The 21,173-nt window shown below is 41.9% G+C and overlaps 1 protein-coding gene across 1 annotated transcript in view; it reads left to right on the forward strand.

The window, feature by feature from the left end:
- LOC139406771 (rhophilin-1-like) overlaps positions 1 to 20,964 on the forward strand; it is a 61,338-nt gene extending 40,374 nt beyond the window's left edge. Inside the window, exons 13-16 of the mRNA XM_071149795.1 lie at positions 11,453 to 11,529; positions 16,995 to 17,141; positions 17,262 to 17,414; positions 17,570 to 20,964. Coding sequence (XP_071005896.1) covers positions 11,453 to 11,529; positions 16,995 to 17,141; positions 17,262 to 17,414; positions 17,570 to 17,779 — 587 coding nt within the window. The 3' untranslated portion in view covers positions 17,780 to 20,964. The remainder of the gene's footprint in view (positions 1 to 11,452; positions 11,530 to 16,994; positions 17,142 to 17,261; positions 17,415 to 17,569) is intronic.
- The last annotated feature ends 209 nt before the right edge of the window (positions 20,965 to 21,173 follow it).

Consider the following 21,173-nt stretch of genomic DNA (forward strand, 5'->3'; position numbering starts at 1 on the left):
ACCAGTTATTTTAGCCTTTAGTCGTACCCTCATCCTACTCCTTTCCTCTGGTGATGTGGAGGTGAATCCAGGCCCTGCAGTGCCTAGCTCCACTCCCATTCCCCAGGCGCTATCATTTGTTGACTTCTGTTACCGTAATAGCCTAGGTTTCATGCATGTTAACATTAGAAGCCCCAGCACACTCTGCCAATCCAGATGTCCTGGCTGTGTCTGAATCCTGACTCAGGAAGACCACGTAAAACCCAGACATTTCCATCCCTCACTAACATTTTCCGACAAGATAGAATTGCCAAAGGGGGCAGTGTTGCAATCTACTGCAGAGAGAGCCTGCAGAGTTCTGTCTTACTATCCAGGTCTGTGCCCAAACAGTTCAACCTTCTACTTTTAAAAATCCACCTTTCCAGAAACAAGTCTCTCTCCGTTGCCGCTTGCTATAGACCACCCTCTGCCCCCAGCTGTGCCCTGGACACCATATGTGAACTGATTGCCACCCCATCCATCTTCAGAGCTCGTGCTGCTAGGGTTCAATTCTCGGGCCGATTCTCTTCTCTGTATACATCAATGATGTCGCTCTTGCTGCTGGTGATTCTCTGATCCACCTCTACGCAGACAACAACATTCTGTATCCTTCTGGCCCTTCTTTGAACACTGTGTTAACTAACCTCCAGACGAGCTTCGATGCCATACAACTCCCCATTCCGTGGCCTCCAACTGCTCTTAAATGCAAGTAAAACTAAATGCATGCTCTTCAACCGATCGCTGCCATCACCTGTCTGCCCGTCCAACATCACTACCCTGGACAGTTCTGATTTAGAATATGTGGACAACTACAAATACCTAGGTGTCTGGTTAGACTGTAAACTCTCCTTCCAGACTCACATTAAGCATCTCCAATCCAAAATTAAATCTAGAATCTGCTTCCTATTTCGCAACAAAGCATCCTTCACTCATGCTGCCAAACATGCCCTCGTAAAACTGACCGTCCTGCCGATCCTCGACTTCGGGGATGTAATTTTATAAAATAGCCTCCAACACTACTCAACAAATTGGATGCAGTCTATCACAGTGCCATCCGTTTGGTCACCAAATCCCCATATACTGAATGGGAGGCCTGAAGCCCCTACAGTTTTGACTGTTTCACTAGACATGGGAGATTTTGTCATAGCTTTACAGTTAATCACAGACATTGCAGCTCACGTATCAGTAGAAATATTATTGACTCACCATTGACGCAAGCCTCCACTGTTGGCTAAATTCGAGGAAGGGTATGGTTCTTTAAAAACACTTTTCTGGTTGCTCTGACGATTCTAACTCAATTACTACCTCCTTCGCCCGTCAATATTCTCCCTCGGTTGGTTGGTTGCTGCCATGGTTGTTGTTGTTGTTGGGCAGGGGGATACCACAGACCTTGTCCTCCTAGTGGACCTCTTCCTTGAGGGGGGGGGGGGGGGGCCTTGGGGCTCCTCTGCCTCCTCTGCCCCTGTCGGTCCTTCTGGGCAGCTAGCCGCAAAATGGCCTGGTTGACCACAGTTGTAGCAATTTTTTCCTCCAGCCGTGCCTTGATCCGCCGCCCCTTGGTAGAACGTCAGCTGAGCCTTCCTGAGTTCAGTACTCTTCAGGTTCTCCCTCTTGACCTGTGCCTTCACCTGGGTGCACTGCTGTCTATCAGTGTGCTTAGTGTTGCACCACAGTCACCAGTGGCTTAGTCTCCCAACTGATGCACGTTGTTCTCGCCAGGTCAGGTGCCAGGCCCCTCACTAGGAAGTCCTTCAACATGTCTCCATAGGCCGCAAAGAGGACCCAAGAAACAGGGGAGGAGGCGCAGTGGAGGAAGGGGGGTCTGAGTCAACTGGCGGGGTGTAGTTGAATGGTAGTTGGCCCCTCCCCCGGCTGCGGCCACTGGTGCTGGCAGCACTGGGTAGAGATTGGGAGGAAAAGAGTGGGGGGATCTCTCATCCTCTTTTTTGTTCTTTCTCACTGTCTTGTCTTGTCTTTATCGGTTTTCCCTTCCTCCTCAGTCTGCACTACCATATTCTGATGGGGCTGTCCCCTAAATGGATCCTGTCGTTGTGCATGCCTTTCTGCCTCTCTTTCCCATTTTCAATATTTAACCCAGTTTAACCCATACACTCTCCCTGACTTTGTCTAACATTGTTAAACTCAGTGTCCCTGTCAAGGGAAACCACCTTCCCTATGCCATAATTGCACCTGGTCCAGAATGTCCCTTCCCCAACTAATCTGCCATGACCTTCTGGGCCCCCGTGGGGGGGATCTGGAATACCGTGTCCCATGGTGCCTGTTCCACTTGCACACCACACACAGACAGACCGACACAGAGGGGTAGACAAACAAAGAAAACCATTTAGCGCTGTTTATACTTTAGACTCTTTCCAAAAACACAGGAAAACCCATACTATTATCAAAATATTGTACATTCGATGGGCCTAGGGCAGGGTGTTGCCTCTACACCAGAATTGTACCTACTGCAATAATGGTGGTATAGATCCTTTTTTGTCTATCCAGATATGCAAAACTACCTACAGAATACCCGTGTTGCCTATCTAATTGTGTAACATGGTCCCAAAAATCCAATCTAACTTTGTATTTTCTAACCTCCACTTGTGGTGAAGTGTCAGGTATTACAAAACTCTCACAATAACATTTAACAATTTTAACCCAGGGCATGCCTGTCTATTCTAATGCCCAATTTAATCTATTTAAGTGTCTCACCCCGACTCAAAACGTGACACACAGACTCAGCTGGCTCTGGTCCCTCACCTAACTGACCTCACTGGTCTGCTGGGGATCAATCTAACCAACCAGACTTTTGGTTACTCTAAACTGGTTCCACCAGCAATCAATCCCAGAGGACACTTACTCTGAAATAATTCCTCTGAGATATTGCCTGGTTTAGCCAATTCTGTCAGTTACCCCAGCTGTGACCCCTTAAGGGAGTCTCTGCTTCTGGGAGTACCCTCACAGGAGCATCTTAACCTATTGGTGGTTTATTCTGCTCACCTCTCTCAATACTATGTCCGGGATGTGGTATCCACCCTCACCCGCTTCCTCTCAGATCTTGGGCGAGTCCAGCTGCTCCTTTCAAGGAGTGCGGCTTCCCTGAGACCCCAATTTGGAATCTCCCGTGCATGGTTTACCCGGGTCTTCAGGAGCGGTCACCAGGTGAAGTTTCACATCCCATCCTCATCGTCAAGAATGTGGTAGATATTCTGATTTAAAACCTGTTAAGCCTACCCCCTCCTTTTTCGAACATTCTGTTAAAAATCGCGCAACTTTTCAGCGTCCTGCTACTCATGCCAGGAATATAGTATATGCATATGATTAGTATGTGTGGATAGAAAACACTCTGAAGTTTCTAAAACTGGTTAAATCACGGCTGTGACTATAACAGATCGTGTGTTTCATCGAAAAGCGCAAGAAAAACTGCTCACTGAAAGCTAAAAATAATATCCATGCGTCACTTTCATGGATTGTTAAAAGGGCACAAAATTAATTATGGACCTGCATGCAATTCCTACAGATTCCACACGATGTCGCCATTGTCGTCATTATCCGGGGAGTTTTTTGTTGGTAAATCCAACTAACTGGATTCCATTTATTCCGGTCTCCGCCAGGATGTTTTGAAGTGCACATTGTCAGCAATAGATTTGAAGACGAGGAGCTATTGAATACACATCGCCCTGTAATCATTTTTATAGATTATAAACGTTTACTAATACCTAAAGTTGGATTACAAAAGTATTTCGAAGTGTTTTGTGAAAGTTTATCGTCGACTTTTTTAATTTAAAAAAATGACGCTGTGTTTTAAAACAATGTTTTTTTCTGAATTACACAGCTTCCATAGATGGCTATTTTGGGTATATATGGACCGATTTAATCGAAAAAAAGACCCAATAGTGATGTTTATGGGGCATATAGGAGTGCCAAGAAAGAAGCTCGTCAAAGGTAATGAATGTTTTATATTTTATTTCTGCGTTTGTGTATCGCCGGCTACGCTAAATCTTTTGTTTACGTCGCATTCAGGCATTTTGGGGTGTTGCATGCTATCAGATAATAGCTTCTCATGCTTTCGCCGAAAAGCATTTTAAAAATCTGACTTGTTGGCTAGATTCACAACGAGTGTAGCTTTAATTCTATACCCTGCATGTGTATTTTGATGAACGTTTGAGTTTTAACGAGTACATTTAGCATTTAGCGTAGCGCATTTGCATTTCCAGGTGCCTAGTTGAGACATCTGCGTCTCAAGTAGGATCAAGAAGTTAACAAATGAGGAGAGCCAGAACCAATCACCAAATCTGGTTATACTTGATCAAAAACCTTTATTGTACTTATTAATAAGGGAACCGTCACAACATGCACACAGAGTGAATATAATGAGAGTTCAATGATTTTGAGTTGGGGCTTGCATTATGTAGCCCAACTTTGTTACATTTCCTTAATCCACCATGACTGTCCCAATGTGTCGAACCTAACTGATATCTACTGGATGAGGTGGCCAAATTCTGTCCCCTGTGTTACCTCGTGAATACTAAGAATGGTTTGTTCTTAGAATAGAGGTTAAGGAACGGTACCTCGTTCCGAACATGCAAGATTCAGAGTACAGAGGGTGGGGGAAAGACCACAAGCTGTGGTGTATTAGGCACAGAGTTAGGTGAAAACGGCACTTTACACAACCAGAGTACAGGATTGATACCTATCATTTCAAGTACTGCTAATACAAATGTTTTGCCCCCGACATGATATCACAAAACTTTTCATCAAGTGAGATTGGAGGAACTTGACGAACATTTTTTATATTTTACATCCTCATTCAAATTCACTTTTGCTGAGAGAAGGATTTCTACATCGATTGTGACTGACTATTTTTTGTAGGTTCTTTTTGGACATGTTTCTATATTCAAGATTTAGGAAAAACTTGGCGCATTCTTCGCTGTTTTCCATCCAATTTTCTCAATTTTTTAAATAAATGAAACCTGATCCTTCCTGAATAAGTTCCTCAAACTCCTTTTGTTTTGCATTGAGTTTATTCAATGCTTCTGCATTACATTGATCTACATAATTGATGTGTAGTGTTAGATTTTATATTTCTGCTTTAAGTTTTTTTCTCTGACTGATACTGTTTTTGTGATGAACATTGAATTGAATGGCCTTTAAAGACATCCCATGATGAGTGGTCTGCTGAACCTGTACTTTGCCCCCCCCCCCCCCCCCCCCCCAAAAGTATGTTATTAATTCCTTTGTTTTTGTTAAAGTAGTGTCCGTCCATAAACCCTGGTTAAATTTCCAATATCCCCGCCCGCCTGGAAAGTCTGTCATAGTTACATGGAGGCCAATAAGCTGATGGTCTGATCACATTTTGGCACAATAGAAAGGATACCAGATAATCAATCCGACCAGCTTGATTAAGCCTCCCAAGTATATCTTATGAGATCCAGGTGTTTTAAGCCTTCAAATATCCATAAATTCTAACACGTCCATAATATTGGATATTTTTGTGCACCAGAGGGTGATAGTTGGTAGTATGATTGCCTTTCTGGTCCACTGATGTACCTAAACTGTGTTGTAGTCCCCTACCATTATACACTGCTCAAAAAAATAAAGGGAACACTAAAATGACACATCTTAGATCTGAATATTCTTATTAAATACTTTTTTCTTTACATAGTTGAATGTGCTGACAACAAAATCACACAAAAATTATCAATTGAAATCAAATGTATCAACCCATAGAGGTCTGGATTTGGAGTCACACCCAAAATTAAAGTGGAAAACCACACTACAGGCTGATCCAACTTGTAATGTCCTTAAAACAAGTCAAAATGAGGCTCAGTAGTGTGTGTGTGGCCTCCACGTGCATGTATGACCTCCCTACAACGCCTGGGCATGCTCCTGATGAGGTGGCGGATGGTCTCCTGAGGGATCTCCTCCCTGACCTGGACTAAAGCATTCGCCAACTCCTGGACAGTCTGTGGTGCAACGTGGCGTTGGTGGATAAAGCGACACATGATGTCCCAGATGTGCTCAATTGGATTTGGGTCTGGGGAACGGGCGGGCCAGTCCATAGCATCAATGCCTTCCTCTTGCAGGAACTGCTGACACACTCCAGCCACATGAGGTCTAGCATTGTCTTGCATTAGGAGGAACCCAGGGCCAACCGCACCAGCATATGGTCTCACATGGGGTCTGAGGATCTCAACTCGGTACCTAATGGCAGTCAGGCTACCTCTGGCGAGCACATGGAGGAATGAAAAAAGAAATGCCACCCCCACACCATGACTGACCCACCGCCAAACCAGTCATGCTGAAGGATGTTGCAGGCAGCAGAACGTTCTCCGCGGCATCTCCAGACTGTCACATGTGCTCAGTGTGAACCTGCTTTCATCTGTGAAGAGCACAGGGCACCAGTGGCGAATTTGCCAATCTTGGTGTTCTCTGGCAAATTCCAAACTTCCTGCACGGTGTTGGGCTGTAACCTGTGGACGTCGGGCCCTCATACCACCCTCATGGAGTCTGTTTCTGACCGTTTGAGCAGACACATGCACATTTGTGGCCTGCTAGAGGTCATTTTGCAGGGCTCTGGCAGTGCTCCTCCTGCTCCTCCTTGCACAAAGGCGGAGGTAGCGGTCCTGCTGCTGGGTTGTTGCCCTCCTACGGCCTCCTCCACGTCTCCTGATGTACTGGCCTTTCTCCTGGTAGCGCCTCCATGCATGCTCTTGACACTACGCTGACAGACACAGCAAACCTTCTTGCCACAGCTCGCATTGATGTGCCATCCTGGATGAGCTGCACTACCTAAGCCACTTGTGTGGGTTGTAGACTCCGTCTCATGCTACCACTAGAGTGAAAGCACCGCCAGCATTCAAAAGTGACCAAAACATCAGCCAGGAAGCATAGGAACTGAGAAGTGGTCTGTGGTCACCACCTGCAGAACCACTCCTTTATTGGGGGTGTCTTGCTAATTGCCTATAATTTCCACTTGTTGTCTATTCCATTTGCACAACAGCATGTGACATTTATTGTTAATCAGTGTTGCCTCCTAAGTGGACAGTTTGATTTCACAGAAGTGTGATTGACTCTGAGTTACATTGTGTTGTTTAAGTGTTCCCTTTATTTTTTTTGAGCAGTGTATTATAATTATGTGTAACTTGGAGACAAATTTGATGTATAATAAATGTTTTCAAAGAAGTTTGGATCGTCATTATTCAGTCTATATAGATTTATGAGCCATAACTGTTCATCATCAAGTAGTATATTCAAGGCAATCTGTTTTCTTTGACCATCTACTTTAACGGATTGTACCTCCCATTATCCATTTTTTTATAGGATCATAACACCTTTTGAATTTCTTAACTTCTTTGGGCTCATTGGAACGCTAGTGTCCCACATCGACAACATCCGGTGAAATTGCAGAACGCCAAATTCAAATGACAAAAATAGTAATAATAAACATTCATGAAAATACAAGTGTTTTACATCGGTTAAAAGATTAAGGAAGATTGTGGATTTATTGAAGCAACATCTCAAGACCTTAGTCAGGAAGTTAAGGACAACAAAGTCAATGTATTGGAGTGGCCATCACAAAGCCCTGACCTCAATCCTATAGAAAATGTGTGGGCAGAACTGAAAAAGCGTGTGCGAGCAAGGAGGCCTACAAACCTGACTTAGTTACACCAGCTCGGTCAGGAGGAATGGGCCAACATTCACCCAACTTATTGTGGGAAGCTTGTGGAACGCTACCCGAAACGTTTGACCCAAGTTAAACAATTTCAAGGCAATGCTACCAAATACTACCAAATAGTGTATGTAAACGTCTGACCCACTGGGAATGTGATGAAGGAAATAAAAGCTGAAAAATTCACTCTACTATTATTCTGACATTTCACATTCTTAAAATAAAGTGGTGATCCTAACTGACCTAAGGCAGGGAATTTTTACTAGGATTAAATGTCAGGAATTGTGAAAAACTGAGTTGAAATGTAGTTGGCTAAGGTGTATGTAAACTTCCGACTTCAACTGTGTGTAATTATTGGCTGAGAGTCACGTTATGTTTTTCGATATACTGTAGGCCTACCTTAGGCGACATGAGTCTCACTAGTGTTCAGTAATGTCCTGTTAAAAGTGGTGTAGGCCTTAGTTTTTTAAAGAGCTTATTGAAGTTAGAAGCAAAAGCCTACAACTTTTTTAGCACTATTTTGCGCTGCTCTGAGACCAGCATGGGGTCTGGTCTTGATAATTGATTTTTATTTTAATCTCCCTTTGGGTATTGGTTAGACTAGAATTAGAAAATGATGGTGCAGAAATGTTATGCTTTTAGTGTAACCTTTATTAAACTAGGCAGGTCAGTTAAGAACACATTCTTATTTACAAGGACAGCCTACTCCTTCCTCCCCGTCGGGAAATTGAACCCCGGTCTCCCGCATGTCCGCATTGTCTAGTACAGCCATTATTGAAGACTATCAAACGGTAGTCGGTAGCGTCCCACCTGGCCAACATCCGGTGAAATTGCACGCCGCGAATTTCAAATTACAGAAATGTAAATATAATAAATATAAAGCTTAACTTCTTGTTAATCCAGCCGCTCTGTCAGATTTCAAAATGGCTTTATGGTGAATGCACACCATGCGATTATCTGAGGACAGCGCCCCGCAAACAAAAACATGAACAAAAAAAATTCAACCAGGCAGGTGCGACACAAAAGTCAGAAATGGCGATATAATAAATGCCTTACTTTTGAAGAACACTCCAAATGTCCCAGTTACATCACAAATGGTCCTTTTTGTTCGATAAAGTCCTTCTTTATATCCATAACTCAGTTTAGCTGGTGCGCTTCATTCAATAATCCACCGGTTTCCCTCCTTCAAAATGCATACAAAATGAATCCCAAACGTTACCAATAAACTTATCCAAACAAGTCAAACAACGTTTATAATCAAACCTCAGGTACCCTATTACGTAAAAAAACAATAAAATGTAAGACTGTATGTTCATTACCGGAGATAAATAACAAAGAACACGCTTTCACCCACGCGCATGGAAACACTACAGCCACTTAGGAAAAACTACAACTTCTAGCTCATTTTTCCAAAAACAAGCCTGAAACTCTTTCTAAAGACTGTTGACATCTAGTGGAAGCCCTAGGAACTGCAATCTGGGAGGTCTTTGCCTCATAATAAACATGAAAGCCATTGGAAACAGTGGAGGGCTGAATTATTATTGTTATTATTATTATTTATTTTTTATGGTTTGTCCTCAGGGTTTCGCCTACCATATCAGTTCTGTTATACTCATAGACATAATTTTAACAGTTGTAGAAACTTTAGAGTTTTCTATCCAAATCTACCAATTATATGCATATCCTAGCTTCTGGGCCTGAGTAACAGGCAGTTTACTTTGGGCATGCTTTTCATTCGGACTTGAAAATACTTCCCCCTACCCAAGAGAGGTTAAATAAAAAACCACTGTAGCTCTTTGAAGAGTTCCAAACGTCTTTGATTTAAGAATGTTGGAGGCCACTGTGTTCTTGGGGACCTTCAAATGCTGCAGACTTGTTTTTGGTACCCTTCCCCAGATCTGTGCCTCGACACAATCCTGTCTTGGAACTTTACAGACAATTCCTTTGACCTCATGGCTTGCTTTTTTTCCTCTGACTGTGTGGGACCTTTTTTTCCTCTTTCCTCTCAACTGTGGGACCTTTTTATATAGACAGGTGTGTGCCTTTCCAAATCATGTCCTATCAATTGATCAAGTTGTAGAAACATCTCAAGGATGATCAATGGAAACAGGGTGCACCTGAGCTCAATTTTGAGTCTCGTCGCAAAGGGACTGAAAACTTAAAAACCTGTTTTCGCTTTGCCATTATAGGGTATTGTGTGTAGATTTCATGAGGAATTTTTTTTTTAAATCCATTTTAGAATTTGGCTGTAACTGTGGAATGTGTAAATAGTGAAGGGGTCTGAATAATTTCTGAATGCACTGTATAGTATTGGCCAGACTTAAATGCGCTCTTGTCAAACTTGTCTTATTTTAAATACAGAGTCCAGGCAAAGGTTTTGACACACCTACTCATTCAAGGGTTTTTCTTGAATTTTTACTGTTTTCTACATTGTAGAGTAATAGTGAAGACATCAAAACTATGAAATAACACATGGAATCATGTGGTAACCAAAAAAGTGTTAAACAAATCAAAATATTTCAGATTTCAGATTCTTCAAAGTAGCCACCCTTTGCCCTGATGACACAGTGCTTTCTCAGTGTATGAAATTAACACCTTTTAGTGTTACAGTAAATAATTTTTTGGTGTTTTAAAACTATAAGGTGTAAAGCCTAATTATCATATATTCCTGGTTGCTTTTTCTTTTTGGGTGAATTGTAGAGTTACCACCCATGACAGTATTTGTTAGTGACAGAGACATGGTTGTTTAATTATTTCATTCTAAAGGCCTGTGGCTTTCACTGAGTGAGTACCAAGGCAAATGTTACCATTATAATCTATGACTATGCAATACTTATATCATAAGGCCTTACTTTGATTGCCTAGTTTTACCCTAACACAGTGGCGTTATGAAACTCCTGGTTTACAGGCCACATCAGGCCTGTAAATCACATTATGCAAAGTGATGTGTAATTCTTATTGGAATCCAGCCAGTTAGGATATCCAACCGAGAGTTTTTATTCACCCACACCTGCATTCAGAATGAGAATGATAAGAGTATCTATACCATTTAAACTCTAACAACCATTTCAGTAACCGGTGCAATAAATGTAAGTGACTGATTTGGATCAGTTTAGATTTTTGTTGTTTATCTTTGTGAAGCATAAGATTAATCAATGTACATGCAAAAACACATATACTAAAAACAATCCTAAAGTATCAACCTGCAGTAGTGCATGCTGGTAAATATGAAAATGATGGGTGTGGTTTTGATGTAACTGTTTTACTCTCCACAGTGTAAAACAATAGCTGGTTATTAACACTAACACTGGGGGTTATTTTATACCACTGTAACTGAGTGTTAAATTCACTCTGCAAGGGGTGTATTAACTCCTGAATCAACACTAGAAATGTTACACTGAAAAATAAACATTGGCCAATGTGTTGTGCACAAATCTTCCACAAGAAATTCAATAATTTGATGTTTTGTTGATTGTGTTGGAAAAAGCTGTCAGTGTTCAATTGGGTTGAGATCTGACTGAGACACACGCACACACAATTTAAACCCTCTATGCTCCTTTGAGACCCCTCTTTCAAAGTCACTGAGATCTCTTTTTTTTCTTTTGCCAAAATAATGGGCATCTGGGCATTTTTATATATGACCCTAAGCACCTGCTTTGAAAATACGTTGTATCCCTCATTTACTCACATGTTTCCTTTTATTTTTACAGATTATCTGTGAGAAACAGTAATTGATCATTTGTATCTCCTCTTCTTCCTCAGCTCAAACCCAGCAGAAGCCTGATATAATTCCACCCAATTTCTCCACTGTCCAAGTCACTGACATCTTCCGAAGGCTGGTAAGTCTTTTTTATTTTATATTATTTTTTGGTGGTCCACAAGAGAGCAGAGAGAGAGATCATGAGCAGATGGGCTCCCACATTTTTCAGCATGTTTTTACAGAAAGATGGATTTAGATAAACTTTGATTTTTCCGGAAGGACATATACAGAATTCTACATTCCACAACATAACCTTCACTCCAAATCAAAACTCCAAACCTACAACCTGATTTTGGACAAAACCTGAAAACACCATCCAACCTGGAACTGAGTGAGTAATGTTTAGTCTAAAGCTACTTTTAAAGCCAAGAACAAAATGTATAGGGACTGAATGCTAAGTTAAGGCTACCTACCGTGCTAGGACAGAACAGATCAGACAATTAGCACTGAGGTGTGAAGTGAAAGATGTCAAAGCCCTTGACACCAACAATGGCAGGGGAGTTTCACAGCCTTCCCCACCCAAATGCAGAGGCCTTTGAAGCCCCCTCCATCTGTGCAGAGGGCATTACAATACAGTACCCCCTGGATTCACCTCAATTTTGAACTGATATGCAGCCATGACACTTACATTGTAAATTAAATTAATTAATTGTTGCTTTGATCACATCAGGAGATGAATTCAAATACAACGGCCACAGGACAACTTTGTTTAAATGTCATAAAGGACCATTCATCGAAACTGAAGAGATATAGCTAGCTAACGACCTCCCTTTCCATGTGGGGAAAAAAAACGGACAGAGACTTGCTAGTTAGGCAAAACATTTCTTCAAGGAATCTGCCTCCCAAAAAAAGCTTCTCCCAAGTGGGTGTGACACCTACTCCCGTTGCCTGCTGGACTGCTGCTTGGATTCCACCTAGCTTTCTGTTCACTGTCTGCCCTGGCCTGTCTCTCCCTGTCTGGTACAGGTACCCCCACCACACTCCCCCCTCTCTCCCAATATTTCACTCGCCTCCAGCACACACGCACTGTTGGGGCGAGTGACTCTGAACTTACAATGGCTAGCCCCAAGTCAATATTTTTTTTCTTGTGCTTTATGCTATTTGCCTCATGACTCCTGCTTGCTTTGTTGACTATGAACTTGCTTGTTTACCCAACCTTGGGATAGACTGTTCCCACACTCAGGACTCTGACTCTCTATTGGTTACACAGACTTTTGGCCTCCCATCCTATTCTAACCACCTCTTTGTATTCATGTTACCCTGATGAAATTGCTGTACAATATGATCTTGTTGCCATCTAATGCACATTCAAGTGTCAGAAATCAACACTGTAGAGATCTGCCTGTCATCTGACATGCCCTGATTGTATTACTACTGATGATATCTGGAAATGTGCATGTACACCCTTGCTAGCTCCAATTCTGATTTCTGCTCTGATATTTGCTTCACTGATTTCTGCTCTCGTAAAAGCCTGGGTTTTCTGCACGTTACCACTAGAAGCTTATTACCTAAAATGGATAAATTGAAAGTGTGGGTTCACAGCTCCAATCCAGATGTGTTGGTCATTACTGAGACGTGATTAAGAAAGTTTGTTTTGAACACTGATGTTAACCTTTCTGGTTATAATCTTTTTCTGCAAGACAGATCTTCCAAAGGTGGTGGAGTGGCAATCTTTTACCAAGGAACACATTCATTGCTCGGTTGTCTCCACCAAGTCTGTCCCCCAACAATTTGATATGATGGTTTTAAGCGTTAAACTTTCAAATAGCTCTTTGTTGACTGTTGCTGAGTGTTATCGTCCACCATCAGCACCGGCCTGTACCCTAAATGCCCTAAGCTCTCTTCTGGCCCATTTAACCTCTTGATACTATCCATCCCGGGTCCGGGAGCATAATCATCAACTGACACTAATGCAACGGACATAAATATTACTAGAAAATATTCCTATTCATGAAATCACAAGTGAAATATATTGAAACACAGCTTAGCCTTTTAATCACCCTGTCATCTCAGATTTTGAAAATATGCTTTACAGCCAAAGCAAGACAAGCATTTGTGTAAGTTTATTGATAGCCTAGCATAGCATTATGACTAGCTAGCAGCAGGCAACCTGGTCACGAAAATCAGAAAAGCAATCAAATTAAATTGTTTACCTTTGACGAGCTTCGGATGTTTTCACTCCCAGTTAGATAGCAAATGTTCCTTTTTTCCAGAAATATTATTTTTGTAGGCGAAATAGCTCCGTTTGTTCTTCACGTTTGGCTGAGAAATCGACGGGAAATTGCGGTCACTACATCGGCAAAAAATATTCCAAATGTCAGGACAGGATGCTAGAATATGCATAATTGACAGCTTAGGATAAACACTCTAAAGTTTCCAAAACTGTAAAAATATTGTCTGTGAGTATAACAGAATTGATATTGCAGGCGAAAGCCTGAGAAAAATCCAATCAGGAAGGGACTCTTATTTAGAAAGCTCTACGTTCCTATGCGTCCCTATTGAGCAGTGAATGGGATATCAACCAGATTCCTTTTTCTATGGCTTCCCTAATGTGTCTAGTGTCACAATACATAGTTTCAGGCTTTTATTTTGAAAAATGAGCCTGAACGACAACATTGCATCAGTGGTCAGCTGGAGGCTCTCAAAGTGTTTTGTGCGTAATAGACAAATGCGGCCATTGTTTCTCTCTTTCCTACTAAGAAGCCACCTGTCCCGGTTGATATATTATCGAATAGATATTTGAAAAACACCTTGAAGGTTGATTATAAAAAAACGTTTGCCATGTTTCTGTCGATATTATGGATCTAATTTGGAATATTTTTCGGCGTTGTCGTGACCGCAGTTTCTTGTGGATTTCTCAACTAAACGTGAAGTACAAACTGAGGTATTTCGGCTATAAAAAATGATCTTTATGGGACAAAATGAACATTTGCTGTCTAACTGGGAGTCTTGTGAGTGAAAACATCCAAAGCTCATCAAAGGTAAACGATTTAATTTGATTGCTTTTCGGATTTTCGTGACCAAGCTGCCTGCCTGCTGCTAGCTAGGCATAATACTATGCTAGGCTATCGATAAACTTACACAAATGCTTGTCTTGCTTTGGCTGTAAAGCATAATTTCAAAATCTGATGACAGGGTGATTAACAAAAGGCTAAGCTGTGTTTCAATATATTTCACTTGTCATTTCATGAATATGAATATTTTCTAGTAATATTTTTTGTCCGTTGCGTTATGCTAATTAGTGTCAGTTGATGACAATTCTCCTGGATCTGGGAGAGGGAGTTCCAAGATTAAGGCGCAGTTCTCTCTGTGCGTCTAACCCCAAGAAGTTCTGGAAAACTATTAAAGACCTCACAACTACCCATGTCCCTTAATATTGATGTGGTTGTTACTGACATGGCTGAGCTCTTTATTCACCACTTCGTTAAATCAGGATTCCTAATCCGCTTAGCCATGCCTTCTTGCCCATCCATATTTTCCTCATCTACCACCCCTTCTAATGTGACTAGCCCCGATGCTCCTCCCTCTTTTTCCCCTACCCCACTACAAAGTTTCTCCCAGCAGGCATTCACTGAGTCAGAGGTGCTAAAGGAGCTCCTTAAATTTGACTCCAAAAAAACATCTGGGTCAGATGGTTTAGACCCTTTCTTCTTTAAGGTTGCTGCCCGATCATTGCCAAGCCTATCTCTGACCTTTCTAACCTGTCTCTCCTCTCTGGGGAGCTTCCCATTGCTTGGAAGGCAGCCATGGTGCGTCCTTTATTTAAAGAGTGAGATCAAGCTAATCCTAACTGTTATAGGCCAATTTCTATTTTGCCCTGTTTATCAAAAGTGTTAAACTTGTCAATATTCAACTGACTGGCTTTCTTGCCGTCTGTATTATTCTCTCTCGTATGCAATCTGGTTTCCACTCAGGTTATGGATGTGTCACTGATGATGTCACCATTGCTCTTGATTCTAAGCAATGTTGTGCTGCTATTTTTATTGACTTGGCCAACGCTTTTATACGGTAGACCATTCCATACTTGTGGGCCGGCTAAGGAGTATTGGTGTCTCTGAGGGGTCTTTGGCCTGGTTTGCTAACTACCTCTCTCAAAGAGTGCAGTGTATAAAGTCAGAACATCTGCTGTCTCAGCCACTGCCTGTCACCAAGGGAGTACCCAAAGCTCAATCCTAGGCCCCACGCTTTTCTCAATTTTCATCAACAACATAGCCCAGGCAGTAAGAAGCTCTCTCATCCATTTATATGCAGATGATAGTCTTGTACTCAGCTGGCCCCTCCCCGGATTTTGTGTTAAACCCTCTACAACAAAGCTTTCTTCGTGTCCAACAAGCTTTCTCTGCCCTTAACCTTGTTCTGAACACCTCCAAAACAAAGGTCATGTGGTTTGGTAAGAAGAATGACCGTCTCCCCACAGGTGTGATTACTAACTTTGAGGGTTTAGAGCTTGAGGTAGTCACCTAATACAAGTACTGCTTGGGAGTATGCCTAAACGATACACTGTCCTTCTCTCAGCACATATCATAGCTACAGGCTAAGGTTAAATTTAGACTTGGTTTCCTCTATCGTAATCGCTCCTCTTTCACCCCAGCTGCCGAACTAACCCTGATTTCAGATTACTGAGATGTAATTTATAGATCGACAGGCAAGGATGCTCTCGAGCGGTTCTTTACCATTCGGCCATCAGATTTTCCACCAATGCTCCTTATAGGACAGATCACTACACTCTATACTCCTCTGTAATCTGCTCATCTCTGTATACCCGTCGCAAGACCCACTGGTTGATGCTTATTTATAAAACCCTCTAGGCCTCATCCTCCACATACAACACTGTTCTGCCAGTAACATTATGTTAAAGGTCCCCAAACCACACACATCCCTCCTCTTTTCAGTTCGCTGCAGCTAGCAACTGGAACGAGCTGCAAAAAACTCTCAAACTGTCCAGTTTTATCTCAATCTCTTCATTCAAAGACTCAATCATGGACACTCTCTTACTGACAGTTGTGGCTGCTTCGCGTGATGTATTGTTGTCTCTACCTTCTTGCCCTTTGTGCTGTTGTCTGTGCCCAATAATGTTTGTACCGTGTTTTGTGCTGTTACCCTGTTGTGTTGCTGCTATGTTGTTGTTGTTGTCTTTAGGTCTCTCTTTATGTAGTGTTGTGGTGTTTCTCTTGTCGTGGTGTTTTTTTTGTCGTATATTTTTATTTTATTTTCTTAAATCCCAGCCCCCGTCCCCACAGGAGGCCTTTTGCCTTTTGGCAGACCGTCATTGTAAATAAGAATTTGTTCTTAACTGACTTGCCTAGTTAAATAAATAAAATGCAAATGGTAAGACTGATGATGGTGACAATGATGATGATGTTCATTCCACCTATTTGTCTTAAGATGACTGCACTAACTGTAGGTCGCTCTGGATAAGAGCGTCTGCTAAATGAGTTAAATGTAAATGATGGCGCCGATGACTGACTGATTTTGATGGTGATGTTTCTTTAAATGAATGATGAGTCGTATAATGAAGATGGTCTCTCGCTGTGTCCCCGGCAGGGTCCCTTGTCAGTGTTCTGTGCCCGGGCGCGCTGGGGGCCGGTGCGTTTGGTGTGTCTCCAGCGAGGGGAGGGGGGTCTGGGGCTAACTCTCAGAGGAGACTCTCCTGTTCTGGTGGCTGGAGTAGTGCCGGGGGGTTGTGCTGAGGTGAGAGTAGTACCCTGTCTCTCGTCTTAACCCTCTTTGCATTCCTATTATTCCTATTTCCTCAAACTGAAAATGTACAGTATTTCATGCACCACTGGAATGTACTGTGTGTGTTCTCAGGAGGCAGGTCTGAGAGAGGGGGACTACATAGTGGCGGTGGATGGAGAGAACTGTAAGTGGGCTAAACATGGAGAGGTGGTCCACAGCCTGAAGAGCTGCAGTGACCGAGGAGTGGAGCTCAGCGTCATCACACTGCACACACACGACACACAGGTATGTTTCATAGCACTGCACACACACGAAACACAGGTAGTTTTGTGTGTGTACGTTCGAGTGATTTGTCTATGTGTATGTATTACTGTGTCTGCATGTGTGTTTGAGTGCTTTGGTGCATCAGTAATGTGTGTTGTGTGTGTGTGTTTGTTCAGGTGGAGAGGAGGTCAGTGATGCTCTCCCCCAGAGGAGACAAAGAGAACGCTTGCCAACGGCCCATGGGTGGGGCTAAGGCCCAGAGCTCCGTCTCCTTACTCAACTGGAACAGGAAGAAAAACAGGGAAGGGGGAGGAGTCACCAAGAGACTGGGCAGCACCTTCAGTCTGCCATTTGGAAACCTGGGAGACGGTGAATCCATGTACTGAGATAGATAGAGGGCAAGCTGAAATGGTGCTCGATTCCATACAGTGCACTTCCAGCCAAAAGTAGTGCACTAGGGAGGAGGGTGCCATTTCAGACTGTGCTGTAGACAGACAAACCACTCAGGGAATGGCAAAGGGACATGTTCCAATACAAGGATGAGTTGTATATGACTGGATACTCCTAGATATTGTAATGCATTATTGCAGCAATTGCAAGGAACATTCCGAATAGGAGAATTGTACGAAGAGAAGAGGAGGGGGATGCTATGTCCAGATGCCCAGGGAAACTACAGTGGTTTTAGAAAGCACCTAACTGCAGGTATATGTCACTGAAGGGGTTAAGAGCATCATGTAAATTGTCTTAAAATAGACTAATAGTTGTGGCCCAGTATTATTGTAGCTGATTTACTATACAGCTAAAGGTCTTTAGAGAGTTGAAAGAAGATAAACTGGACTTACTGTCAAACTACAGCCTCTGGTCTTAAGACAATGTCATCATGTTGTTTTAATGTTGAAAACATGTTGTTTTACTTTACTGTTTACTGTATCCCAGAGTCTTGCTTTTCCACTCCGGTCTTAATGAGGTTACTCTCAACAGTAAAAACAACAATCACACCTACATCCATTCAGTACCTGAGCTTAGCTCTTACTTTCTCAAGCTAGAGCATTGTGAATCTTCTTTTTTGTTGTTGTAAGATTTAATTGTATTTGATGTTTAACAAAGCACACAAATGACATCACACAAACATCAACTACATCACACCTGCCCAGACTTATTAGCACACACCCCCATCTCCAGTGCCCGCATAATCTTCCGCCACATGGCCTCAAACTGCATTAAAAAAATTCTCTCCGTAGCCCACTCAAATTACAATAAATCATTTGATTTTTCCATTGTGTTAATGATGCCGGATGAATTGATTTCCACATTTTTAATATACGTTTTTGCAAAGTGATTGATGAGAAAAGAATCGTCCAGCCCATTGGGTATCTCACAACACCCCTATATTCCATGTCTTGAAATATGCATACTTATAGATTAAGAGTAACATCGTAATACTTCTGACAGCCCACTTTCTAGCTCCGCCCACAAAAAAGACTGGATTATTGAGTCATTGGATGCGTTTGTAAATTCACTCTGGATATCTACTCCGATTTCAGAGCTCTCTGGACTGAGTGCGCCAGAGTGCAGAATAACTGATGAATTTACGAACACCCATTTGAATATGAACGGTGTCAGTAAACATTAGCAAAAAAAAAAGTTATTTAATTGTTGCCAGCAGCACAGTTACAGTCACCAACGCTCTAGACAACATGAAAACACCCTAACCAGCTCTGCCAGGGTGAATAAAATGGTCAGAATGAGGTGTTCTCTCATTTATGTCTGGAAGTACAGTAGCTAGCAAGCTAGCCAACTTTAGCCAGTTAGCTTGAGTGCTTGACAGCCGTAGTGAGGTCAGAACATTTGGATGAACTTTACTCCTCAGCCAGAGCGTCCAGTGTGCACTCTGAACGCTCCGAGAGCGAAACACTCTGAATTTGCCATTAACAATGGACAATCTGATATCCGGTCTGAATATTACGAACGCCCAGAGCGCACTCTGAGCTCACTCTCTGGCACTCCAGAGTGAATTCATGAACACACCCATTATAGTTTTACACTTGGGACATGACTGCTGTTGTGCTGTATAATTGGTGAATTCTGTGTCTTGTACTGTATCATCAATTCCATAGATAAGTTTATACTGGGTTAAGCATACATTTTTGTTAACTGTAATTTCATGAGTTATGCTCCAACTTTCCCTCCATCTTGTGCCAACATCAGTTCTTTTTAGGTTTGATATGCTGCTGGCAAGCTTTTGTATATCGTCCCTATCATATGAACATCCTTATCTGACTCAAATAAAATTCCTTCAAGGTTGCTCTGATGTCCAAAAGATGTGTAACTTTTTAAAATGACATGTATTTGAAACTATATTGTTCAGTCCAAAATTACTTCAATACTGTCATGGAAATAAATGTATTCCCCGTTGCCAAGTCATTTACAGGTTTCTATGAATTTAGTTTTCCAATTTATCTGTGAACTCTGAAAAGCTATCCAAGGATTGATCCATAAAGTTGTGTTTTTATGGAGTGATATTGGTTCTTGTAGAATGTTTCAGTTTATTCCATGTTGTTGTAGTGTTCTTAACTATGAAGTTGTCAATGTTCTTAGCTTAATGCTTTGAAAATAGACACGTGGGCAGCTTCTTGAAGCACACAGAGAGTTTACAGCGGTAGCCATGTTACTGCATTCTGTGCTCCTACCAGTGTTTTTGATGTGAATGTTTTTCTTTGTTTCTCTTTTGTCATCTTGATTGTTGGGTACAAATGACTACCCACAAGGCACTACAATAGTTATACCACAGGAGGTTGATGGTACCTTAATTGGGAAGGACAGGCTCGTGGTAATGGCTGGAGCGGAATTAGTGGAATGGTATCAAACATATAGTTTCCATGTTCCAGACATTAATATGAGCTGTCCTCCCCTCAGCAGCCTCCTGTGTTATGTGTATTTTTTTAGTTTTTCTTCTGGTGTTTTGTAGTTTTTAATTTTGTACGACATTCTTATGCACCGGGACTTCATAGGAGGAGGAAAAACTAACGCTCTACGTATGTCATGACACTGAAATGGTTAACGTGGTAATATGCACATTAGGGGATTGACTAAAGACTTTTATATGTCGGGTACTTAGTAGAGTTGAATAGGAGAATGGACAGTCTACCATGTAGAAACCAGCTATCAATGTAACCATAGAGGAGAGCTGACACTATTGTTAGACACTTTTTCATTTTTTTTATGTTCACATTTTCAATATTTGGATGCAAACACTATTTTAAATTGTAATCCATTTGTCTTGTTTTTTTTTCAAAATAATGATTGAGATGTGTATTTCAGATTGTGAATTAAGTCTGCCATTGTGATCTGTAGTGTCTTGTTTGAGTGAGTGTAATTGTGTAAAGGGATTTGTATTTCTTTTGTTTATTATCTGAAAGACTGATAATCATGGCTGGCTGCTCATATGATCAACCATCAATTCCTCTTTTGAGGTGTGCTTGTGCGCATGCACGTGAATCCTTTTCGTGTGTGTGTTATTTGTAGAGTATTTGCACAGAATTGTGTTGATGAATTAAAGGAGTGGATCAAATGCATTGTCTCTCTCTCACACTGATTTGTCTCCATTGATGCTAACAGATTCTGGTGGTTCTCAGGGTTATGTTCAGTTGTTACCAGCATCAAAATAGTTACCAGCATAATGTGTGTTTAGTGGTTTCCAGCAGGTGTCACTATATCCAGGCTATTGTGTCAGATGGGGCCAGATAGGTTTGTGAGAGTCTTTTAAAGCAGACAGATGTA

Source organism: Oncorhynchus clarkii, chromosome 4 (genome assembly GCF_045791955.1).
Source record: "Oncorhynchus clarkii lewisi isolate Uvic-CL-2024 chromosome 4, UVic_Ocla_1.0, whole genome shotgun sequence".
Taxonomy (NCBI): domain Eukaryota; kingdom Metazoa; phylum Chordata; class Actinopteri; order Salmoniformes; family Salmonidae; genus Oncorhynchus; species Oncorhynchus clarkii.